The sequence below is a fragment of the Vigna unguiculata genome, chromosome 6, assembly GCF_004118075.2.
Source record: "Vigna unguiculata cultivar IT97K-499-35 chromosome 6, ASM411807v1, whole genome shotgun sequence".
Lineage (NCBI taxonomy): Eukaryota > Viridiplantae > Streptophyta > Magnoliopsida > Fabales > Fabaceae > Vigna > Vigna unguiculata.
Window position 1 is genome coordinate 17,925,094 of NC_040284.1, and position 11,231 is coordinate 17,936,324.

Sequence of the window (11,231 nt, forward strand, 5' to 3'; positions counted from 1 at the left end):
TGAATTATAATTCTACTCTAGTTTTTTTTTTTTTTTTGCAGATGAGCTTTGATCTAACAAAATGTAAGACTTAATTGCATTATTCACATTCTTTATTACATCTCATATTTTTCTTCCTTTTGCTCATTTATGAGTTATCACACATTTCAATATCATCAACTTTATTTCTAAATAAATTTTTATACCAGCATGACATTCATTGATGAAGCAACCTAATACATAAAACTGTTCTCAGAAAAGGTGAAAGATATCTTTAGAAGCACATATGCATATGCATGTGGACACCCATTTGCACCAAAATCCATGCCACTTTATTTTTATTCTGATCTGTTAATTGCGTATCTTCGTTTTTCAGAAACGATTTAAGTAAAGGTATCTTATGTTGCTCTATTTGTTTTCTTCAACCCTAAGTTTTCATATTCTTGCCACCTTTATTCATCCTACACTCTACTACATAATTCAAAAACAACTCTTTTTTTAACAACAATTTGCACTCTTCAGATTTTTACCAAATTACCAACAACTCTTGAAGCATTTAAAATTCAGTGTTAATTATGTGTTTAATGATTTGGGATCTTAGCATATACAGAAATATTGTTTTTATGTAGTTTAAGAAATATATTAACTTTTAAATTTAGACGTTTTCCAATTAAGCACTAAACTAATTTTCATAATGAACTTTGAATAAACCGTTCTTGGGAATAATTACATATAAATTAAAATAATAGATAATCATGGTGCTTCCAACCAGTGACCACAATAAATCATAAATCGCGAATGAATGAATAAACAAGAGACTTGAAAAAAAAATGAAGTTTCTTATTCAATTATAATTTACTTAACATATAACTTTTGTGTCTATATAAAAGAGCAATTTTTTTCATAGGCCATCAAAAGAAACTAATTAACAAACCTCTACAATATCATGCCTTAAAGAATAAATTATTTTTCCATAACACAATTATAAACAAAAAATCATTATATTTTCTTACATTCTTGTAGAACCGTGTCTTATAATTGGACAATGATATTTTAACAACTAAATTTTGACAATTTTTTTTATAATTCTGAGATAACATCTTTCAAGTGGTTTGTAATATAGATAAATGAAAAAAAATAAAAAATTGATAAATCACTTAAAAAATGTTACCTCAAAGTTGTAAAAGAAAATTATCAAAATTTAGTTGTCAAAAAATTTATTTTCTCTTGTGATTATCTGGGTCTACCCAATAAATATAAGAAGAAACCAAGAAAAGCAATACATGGCATTATATATAATATGTGATGATAATAATATATTTGAGAAACACTTAGAAGATCGCAATTAAGGGAGCAATAATAAAGTCTATATATATATATATGGTATATATTTTGTTAGATAACCACCAGAAATGTGGTTCACTTTATTGAATATTTTTAATAAAATCACAAACCTCGTATAGTAATAACAACATAGGACCCTATATTGGGGACTCATGCTGATGATGAACCTTAGGCATAACCACACATTCCATAGACACAATATTCACCTAATTCACATCGATTGTTACACTCCCCACAATGCCTCTTGTCCAAGTTGGTGTCCACACATTCCCCTCTGCAACATGTCTCTGTGTACTTGCACTTTTTCTTGCACGCACCACAGTTGTGTTTGTCATACCCTACATCAATGCACTTGTTGTTGCAACACGTCGAGTTCTTCACACCCTCCAAACTGCACACATCATGGTCCTTGTGGCAGTGATCAGCAGCATTAGGGTTTTTCACTTGTGCGAGGAAGCGATTCACCCTTTTAGAAGGGAGAAGAATGGTGTTTTGAGGAGTGGTTGATGATGATGATGAAGAGGGAAAATCATGGTGCAGAAAAACGGGGTTGGATTCCTCTTTGGTGATGGTCTTCATTGTGAGTGTGATGGACAAAGCCATGGTTGTTGCTATGATGAATATTGCCTTTAGGAGCCCCATGGCTTTGCCACTGTCAATGGTTGAAGGTGTACTATCAGAAGGAGATGATGAAGATGAGAAGAGGGTTTTGGTTTGTGTGTTTTGTTTCTGGTGTGAATGAAAATGTGGTGTAGAAAATGAAGAGGGAGGGTTAGGGTTTATAAAGCTGGAGGAGAAGTTGACGCCGCAAAAGTGGTTAAAGGTGTATGAGGAGGTTGCATGGTGCATGCTAATGGAAGAGTGTGAAGGAATTCTGATGCATATTCTATTGTTTGACCTTCAAAAGCTTCACCCATTTCTCTTACTTGAGCACCACAATACCCTCCATTTTAAACTCTTTCTTCTTCCATGGTCTATTGTGCCCTTCTGCTCATAGTTCTATGATGCAAACACAACTTGAACATGGAGACACTATTGATGCAGAGAGAGTCAAAGGGTAGTAATGAGTTTTCAGCATTGTGTGAGCCACCACATCTGATGAAACCGCAGTGGACGGCCTGAGGATATTCAGGCACACTGCTAGGGTAAGCAAAGGCATTTCGTCATACACGTTAACGGCATAACTTACATTTAACAAATTCTACAAACTCACAAAATCCACGTACTACGTTTCTTCGTGTCAAAATTCCAATCAAACTTTAATTGTTTCACACTGATTCTTGTTCTGCAAAAAGAATGATACATTAAGTTTTTTAGAAATATTCATAATGAGAGTAGTAAAGTAGTACACGTGTGTGGTGTGTAAAGCATAAAAAGAAATATGAGGAAATAAATAATAAAGAGCTTCAAATGCCACCTTATAATAGGTTGTTGATACATACATAGAGTTTGAATATTGGTCCCAATTTGTTTTTAGATTTGACTAAGGATTTTTTAGGTCTATGTGCTTTAGTTATTGAAATAATTGTTTTATCAGCAAAGGAAAACGTAAAATGTAAACAAGACTAGAGCCATGAATGTGTAACCACCATAGTTCCAATATATTCTAATGCTAAACGCGTTTTTTTTTTTTATTATTACAACAATTTGCACAAGCAACACCATATACGTATATGTTATATGTTGTTGTTCTTGTTATAGTTGTAATTTCAAACACCATAAAATTTGATCATGGTAAATAAAACAAGCTCTAAACCACTAGGCTTCAAAATAATGGAGTGAGACGAGCATTCCCATTAATTTTTGGAATTTTGTTAAAACATTAAATTTTGAATATGAAGTACAAAACAAAATAAAAATAGATAAATTTATAGTTACACTCAAAATCATATTTGGGTCTTTATAGTCAACCCAACTTAGTTTGATATGGCTCTGATCCAATTTCTCGACCCAATTTGACTTGAACAAATTTGACTCGATTTCTCTCGGTCACACCTAGTCCAACTCGACTGAACGTCTCAATTTGACTCGAGTTGACTTTGACCTGAATCGAATCAACTCAACTAATCTAGACTGATTGAGCCCAACCAACTCGACTTGACTTGATCCTAGGTTAACTTAGCTTAATCTAAGTTGGGGCAGACTCAGCTCAAGCTGGGCCAAGATTGACTCAACTTGACCTAGGTTCAACTTTACTAAGTCTTGATCAGGTTAGCCCCAACTTGGTCTTGACTAAACTAGGACCCACCTAAGCTTAGTCCCACTCAATTGAACATAGGTTGGCCTTGACTCAAATGAATGTTGACCCACCCCAACTCAAATATACATCAAAATGTTGAGATTGATACATTGATGGAATGTTTAACATTTCACATGTCAAGTCACCACCCTTAAGAAACCATCACATTGTTTCTTATCGCTTGACTTATACTCGTATGTCATTAAAATAATTGACACATGAACAATAATATTGTTTATCAATACTTGTCATATTTTATTGAACAAATTATATGAACTCTCCAATGTCTTTCTTTATACTCCTAACTAATTCAACTTGAATTCATTCAGCATTGATCTACAACTTCATACCAAAAGAGTTGGGATTATGCATTGATGGGTAAACTTGGGTTGTGATTTTTATGTTCATTAGGCTTAAGCCCTAAAATCCTCAACATCACACAATATCAAGTTTTAAGAGATTTACCCAATTGTGTGATCTATTGGCAAGTGCACCAAGTCATTTGTAATACAATTTTAGATCTATTCCTAACATCTAGAAGGAGGAGGAGTATTAGTTGGATCACAACTTGGAACCAATTCTCACTCAATCCCAAGCCATTGAAATACCACGATTAATTGATCAGTTCATCCAATAACAAGCACAAACAATTCACAAACAAATTAAATGAAAACATAGATAAATATCTAAGAAGTAGAAGTACATATAATTAGAATTGATTACTCTCAACCTCGACATGAAAGAGTTCAACTACTCATAAAATATTGCAATGCAATCCTAACAGCACCTAGACATAAGGTTTATAATGAAAGCATATCTCAAGCCTCCAACATTGTATTCCCACCCTACTACACTACATATTTAATTCTCCACTCAATGCACAAAATGAGGATATGAGGTTGGTATTTATAAACCGTCAAGGATGGTGCTCAGCTTCAACTTTGGCGCTTCAACATTAAAGCTTTCATTCTATATCTTTCTAAATTGTCTTTCTTAGGGTTTAAGCCGCACATTTTGGGCTAGAGGTGTAAAAGTTCAATTCTATATTTTTCCAAAGGTTCCTCCTCATGAGGATTTCCTTAATCGTCTTTGTGGCACTTAACACAATTTTTATCACTTAGCCGCATCAGTCACAAATTGGCCATAATTGCATATTTTAATCCAATTTCTCACTTTTTCCACTTTAACTCGCTTAGAGTTGCAAAACATGCTAAATACAGATAAAAACAGATGAATTAAACAAATTCAAAACAAGACAAGTGCTAATCTTATCTTAAAATTCACTTAATTTTGTCACTTATAATGTATTAATATCTATTTTTTTAATGTGTGACCTTTTCCTAGTTAAGAAGATATTTTTTTATACTTCGGTCTTCCTGTTGATTATCTATTGTGTTTTAAATATTTATAAAATTTTGATAATATTTCACATTAATACCAAGTAATCAACTTGAAAGAAGTGAAATCAAAATCACAAATCAAATATGTTATCAAAGAACGTCACAAAATGAAATATACTACATTTTTTATCAAAAAATAATGTAAGAAATAACCTCAAAATATTAATGTCATATAAAAAATATATAATCATTTCAAGGGTCGAATAGACATCAATGCAAAAATTAATACCTAATTAATCACTGTATTGAATCTAAGATGAAATATTAAGGTTCACTCATAATGTCTAAAAATGATTTCATCTCTAATGAAGAATTCAGTGACTTTCCCACCAATTATGTAAGTGTATAAGAATTTATAACATTCACGATCAATATGAACATAAACAATTTATAAAGCAATAAATCCAAGATGAATAAGAATTGGTCAAGTGATAATCAGGACGAAGTTTTAAATATAATTTTCTTATTCATGTACCGTTACTATAACAAAAACAATTTTTACTAGAGGTTATTTATGGCATTTCCGGAGGTTTTAACCTCTGTTAAAGGAGTTTTCGGCAGTTTATTTTTCCTCTAGAAAAACCAACGTCGTTAACAGATTACCGACGGTTTTCACTAACCCCTGGTAAAGCAGCACTTATCGGCGGTTTTGAAACCTCTGGTAATTACCGGCGGTTTCAAACCCCTGGTAATTACTGGCGGTTTCAAAACCTTTGGTAATTATAGACAGTTTTGAAACCCCTAGTAATTACCGGCAGTTTCGAAACCCCTGGTAATTACAAACGGTTTCGAAACCCCTGATAATTACCGATGGTTTTGAAACCCCTGGTAATCCCTGGTATTTATCTAAGATTTTAAAACCCCTAGTACCTATTTCTTGTATGTAGTTTTAAATCCTTTATACTGTATAATAGTATTGAAAGTTCATTCTTTACCCCTACAATGCAATTCATTATTTATTGATGTTTTTACTTTTTAAATTCCCTTAATTTTATTTATTATACTTTTTGAGTGCCTATAATTCATACAACATATGATATGAAAAAATTTTAACATTTAGATATTTGTTTATAACTAGATATAACATTCATAAAAACAAGGAACATAGTCTATAAGTTCAAAGTAAATAATAAAGTTTAAACATTCAAACTACTGAAATATTACAATATCTTTGTTATACTTGTTATAAAGTCAAATAAAATGAAAGTCTAATAAGATTCTTCTGTATCAATCTTGATCTGAGTCATTTGTTTCTCCATTTGATTGATGTTTTCTTCATCTTCAGGTGGTCTTTAAAAAATAAAACAAACACATATGTTAATATCAGGTAATATGTAAAGTCAAAGCTCATAACACATTGATAATATATATAATATAATATTTGACAATTTTTTTCTGAGTGGATGGTTTTATAAGCCGCCACCTTTGACAGTTAATAAAACATAGTATTGACCAAAGAATTCATCTCATTACATAATTACATAAGTGTGGTGAAATAGCTCCAACTATTAATTGATTTCGATATAAAGTGTAACAGGTAAACCAAATATTTTCTATTTTAACATACCATTTAATTTTAATTTCTTAATTATAATGGTACTCATTAACATCTCACACACCTTGAAACATAGGTCACGCAATCTTTGATTTCTGACTGAAAATATCTTGAAATTCCAAGACGATCAAGTCTGTCGAAGATCCATGTGTGTTCAAACAAATCCACCGGGTAGACATTAGGAACTGCATGTAAAACACATAAATATTATGTAACGGAATTATTTTATTTTACTCGCAAATTTGTCTCTGCTTTTTCTTGTCAATCTAACTAATAAAGATATCTTGATAAAAATAATTCTTATTTTGATATTTTTAATTAGAGGAAAAAAGAAGTAAACATATCCAAATAAGTTATAACGTAAAAACCATTTATACTTGAATCTCAAACCTTCGTATATGTCTATGCATGGGAAAACTAAAGTATTATTTAAATAATATTTATAATATCATTCCAAATATTTGGTTATATATAATGTATTTACTCAAAAACAAGAAAAAAAATATTACTATTTGATTTGAAGTATGTACATATAAACAAGTGTGCGTAGGGTGTGTTCAAGCATGGGTGAAAATGGTAATAAATTATTTATTTGTCTTTAAAGTCAATTCACAAGTCAGCAGTTCCACAATCAATTGGAACATTCCATACCTCAGCAGCTAAATACTCATGTAAGATCCCACAATGCACTCAACTAAATAACTCCTTACACCTTTATCCTTGGGCATCTTCCAGAAAGAAGTATGAAATGCACAATTATGAAATATACTAGCAAAATCATTACTTGCTCGTTCCGATATACCAAATATTATCTCATTTAGCATGCATGCAGCTGTGCTAGCTTGCCTCAATAACTGTCCAGAACCATGCCTGTCATACCAAGACTGCCAGCGACAAACAAAGGTAATACAAGTAAATCCAATAAGGGGACCCAATACCCTTGCCAGCCCCTAACTCCTTCATTCTGTTCCATTTTCAGAAAAACAGCTCCTTGTTCCCTTCCCTCGTCTAGTGTAAGAGCTCTGCTAAGGCATAGAGGTTCTCCCCTTGTTTCGTGATAGCAAAGGACATTGTACTTCCGGGTAAGTCGAACTCCAACCTTGTCCTTCTCTTTCACCAGTTCAGAGGTTAATAGTTTTGTCTTGGGTTCTCCCTAGCACCCTTTCTCAACTCTGTGTGGGTCTGTTTTCAGCTCCGTACCCTGCTCCTGTGCTCCACTACTTTTCTTGGGTCGCTACTCTCTTCTGCTAGCGTTTAACAAGGTAAGGGAAGCTAGATTCATTGGTTTTAAATCACTATTTGGCTGTTTTTGGTCGTTGTATATTTTTATGCGTGCGTGGTGTGCTTTTGTTGAATGAAATGGAGTTGCATGTGAATTTGGGAGTGGATCTGAGCTGTTTCCGCCATTGCATGTGGGATGACAGTGGTGAACTCTGCTATTCTCGCCCAAGCGAGCTCGTCTCGCCTAGGCGAGAGTATCAGAATGCTCACCTTGGTTCTGCCTCGAGCACTCGCCCAGGCGAGGGGCTGTATTTTGAGCGACAGGCCAGCTCGCTCAGGCGAGACAGCGTCGCCTGAGCGAGAGATCGTGAATCCTCCAATGACCCACTGTTGTAGGCTCGCCTAAGCGAGAGCCAGTCGCCTGAGCGAGACAACTTCTCTCGCCTGGGCGACGACTCCTAGCTTGAGCGAAGCTACTGCAGCGGGTGGTTGCAAATCTGTTTTCCTCTTTGTTTGATGGGTGAATTGTGTGATTTATTTATTTACCCCTTTCTTTCAAAACCTAGAGCATGTGAATATATATATATATATATATATATATATATATGGTTGCTTGAATCTTATGAACTAAAAGTTGGTATGTTGGCATGAATAACACATGAATTTTGTTTGGTTGGTTGGTGGAGAACTTGCATGAGGATTGGATGTTCTAAATAAAGGTGGTGGACATGGTATGAAACATAAATTTGGTGTGTTAGGCGTAATTCCAGGAGTCTCGTGGGAAGACTTTATGGTGGCGTGTAGTGTATATATTAAGATAAGGATTCAAGTAAGGATTGCATCCCGAAACTCTAAAGGGGTCAGTGAGTCTCAAATAGAGCAAACTGACCCAAGTGGGGAGAGTAGCGGGAGGCCCTAGTCTTTGGCAGGATAATGGCCTTAGACGCTTAAAGGCTAACCTTGTGCGTGGTAGGGTGAAACCCATTGGCAATGGCTCTGCAGAGCAGTAGAGGCCACCACAAGTGCAAGCGTCCGGTGAATCCGATCTTAATATATTTATCCGGATAATTGAGTCATAGTGTCTTGCTTGTTTGCCATAACATGACTTATGTGTCTCTGTGTTGTATGCCTGTGAATGTTTATGCACTTATTCTTTTACGCTATGGTAAGTTTCATGTTACACTAGCTTACCCTTGCATTTTTGTTTCGTGTTCCTGTTGTGTTTTCTCTTTTGCGATGATCACCCTTGGTGGGAGCAGATGGAGGAAATTCTGGGAGTAGGCCTGGTGGTAACAGTGCAGCCTAGTGGGCCCGTTGATATGTCTTACGAAGAGGTTCTATGGCCCTAGTGCCTTGTAATTCCATGCTCTTAGAGCATTTCTTTTGTGCAACTGTTAACTTTCTCTTTAGTTGTTTATGGCATAGTGGTATGCCCACTTTTGTTTTCACAAATACAAAATTCTGGATGACTGTAATAGTTACCTTCCCTACGTTTTATGTTCATCTGAGTGCTTCTCGTTATTATAACTGTGTGATATTTTATGTAGTAGTGTAATCTATTAAAAATGGGATGTCACAAAAATCACCTGCCACTAAAGATAAACCCACAAATCGGAGAATCCCGACAAGAGGTTGGTATAACTTAAGACTACCAACATAACTAAACCAATGGGGCATGAGAGGAAGCTCATAGTTATTTTAAGCACCTTTCACAAGTTTTTCTATACTCTTTTCCTCAATAAGCCTGCATTTAGGGAGTTCAGATAAGCCAGAACTTACAAGAGAGGGGCTATAATTGAAGAAATTAGCTCCAGATTTCAACTCCGCAATGGAGGGAAGATATCCCAGGACAGATGATCTTTCTGTTGAAGTGAGTTGAATTATGGCTTAGACATGTAGCAAATAAATCAAGGAATCTAGCAGCTTCAACCTAGTCATTTCCAAGCATCAGAACAGAAGTCCATGAAAGAAAAAAATGACAACGAGTTTAATTGCAGTAAATCAATAGAAAAAAATATATAAATATAAAGGAGATATAACCTAACAGAGTTTCAGGGAAACGAAATCAAAAGTAGAGAAATGAAACCAAAAGCAAGGAATCGAAATAGAAAGTAGTGAAATCGAAATCAAAATCGAAATCGAACACAGTAAAATCGAAATCGAACATAGGAAAATCAAAATCGAACGAGGAAAATGAAAATGAAAACGAAATTAAAAGTACAAAGATGAAATCGAAAGACAAAGAGTGATAAGAAGCAGAGAAAGGAAATTGGAAGCAGAGAGAAAAATCTTCATTACCTTGAACTTCAAACATCGAGGGAGAACGGTGGAGCATCAAGGGAGAATGGTGGAACATCGAGAGCGAACGACGGAGTATGGTGAAGCATCAAAGAAGAATGGTGGAAGATCAAGAGAGAACGGCGGAGAATGGTGAAGAATGGTGGAACATCGAGAGAGAACGGCGGAGAAGATATCTTCTTTCTAGGGTTGGCATGACGAAACTCTATCTAATTTTAAAAAATTATAAAAAGAAATGAAAAATAAAAAAAAATAAGGAAAGATTCAAATTTTACTGGGGTTTGTTTAAGAAACCCCTTATACTTATCGAGGTTTATTAAAACCTCCGCTAAATTATGTTTTCAATAAAGGTTATTAAAACCCCACCTAATAATCTCCTGCTAAAATTACATTTTCTGTAGTGCGTAATCTCTTTTATTAGTTATTTATTCATTCCATTAAAATAAAGTATCGGTTATAAATAACTATTTATTTCAATTAAATTTTAATTTTTTATTTTATTTTATATGTCATATATAAGCTCTGGAGTTTGAAGTAAACACGAGTTTAAATGGGAGTCCTAATTAGGTTCATAAGCTGTTATTAAAGTTTAGTCTAATACGAAAACTTAATTTGCACAAGTTGTTTTCCAAAATTTTAATAATTTTGCTTTAACTTTTACAAATTGTTAAAAATAGCAAAAGAATTTAAAATTCAACAAATCATATATTCATTTTTAAAATTTGAAAATGTGAAGCAAAAATAATTCATTATTTTTTCATTCACGAATTATCATTTTCTTTAAAATATGTTCTTATCCAAAATTTGATGAGAAACCTCTTAAGTGAATGAAGGATCTTACTGGAGGAGAAATCAACCCACAAAACTAGTGGTCCGAATAGGAAATATTTTGGGATCTTCTCCATATACCTCCAAAGATTTCTCTTACACCTCCAAGGATTGAGTGTGTTGTCCATTTTGCCCCTGTAACTTAAGTAGGTAAAAGTAATTAAGATGATTACTGCATTTAGTGAAGTAGTGACTCTAATTAAGCTGAGAACAGTGAATAAATAGAGAGGGTATTTACTTTTAATTTTACTGGTCAAAGGTTAGAGGGGTAGTGTAGGAAAGTAAAATAGTTTGGAGGTGTATTTTTGGTCTACCCTTCACATTTAGGGCTAAAGTTTGAAAAAGTGACGTCACTTAAACTCATGGG

The 11,231-nt window shown here is 33.9% G+C and overlaps 2 protein-coding genes across 4 annotated transcripts; both read right to left on the bottom strand.

Moving 5' to 3' along the window:
- Positions 1–1,365: 1,365 nt before the first annotated feature.
- Positions 1,366–2,072, bottom strand: LOC114189104 (stigma-specific STIG1-like protein 3). The gene has a single exon (XM_028077812.1). It carries the CDS (start codon positions 1,963–1,965, stop codon positions 1,492–1,494), a length of 474 nt encoding a protein of 157 aa, XP_027933613.1. The 5' UTR covers positions 1,966–2,072; the 3' UTR covers positions 1,366–1,491.
- Positions 2,073–6,025: 3,953 nt separating this feature from the next.
- Positions 6,026–10,325, bottom strand: LOC114186937 (ent-copalyl diphosphate synthase, chloroplastic-like). Of its 3 annotated transcripts, none has more exons than XR_003605175.1 (4): positions 10,037–10,325; positions 9,518–9,668; positions 6,582–6,702; positions 6,053–6,252 (listed from the first exon to the last, which is right to left on the bottom strand). XR_003605175.1 is itself a non-coding variant. In XM_028075014.1 (3 exons), exons 1-3 carry the CDS (start codon positions 10,092–10,094, stop codon positions 6,171–6,173), a joined length of 261 nt encoding a protein of 86 aa, XP_027930815.1. In that variant the 5' UTR covers positions 10,095–10,299; the 3' UTR covers positions 6,026–6,170. The 3 variants fall into 3 exon arrangements, 1 of the variants encoding a protein (XP_027930815.1); XR_003605176.1 differs by having other exon boundaries at positions 9,518–9,600; positions 10,037–10,298; XM_028075014.1 differs by lacking the exon at positions 9,518–9,668 and having other exon boundaries at positions 6,026–6,252; positions 10,037–10,299.
- Positions 10,326–11,231: the final 906 nt, after the last annotated feature.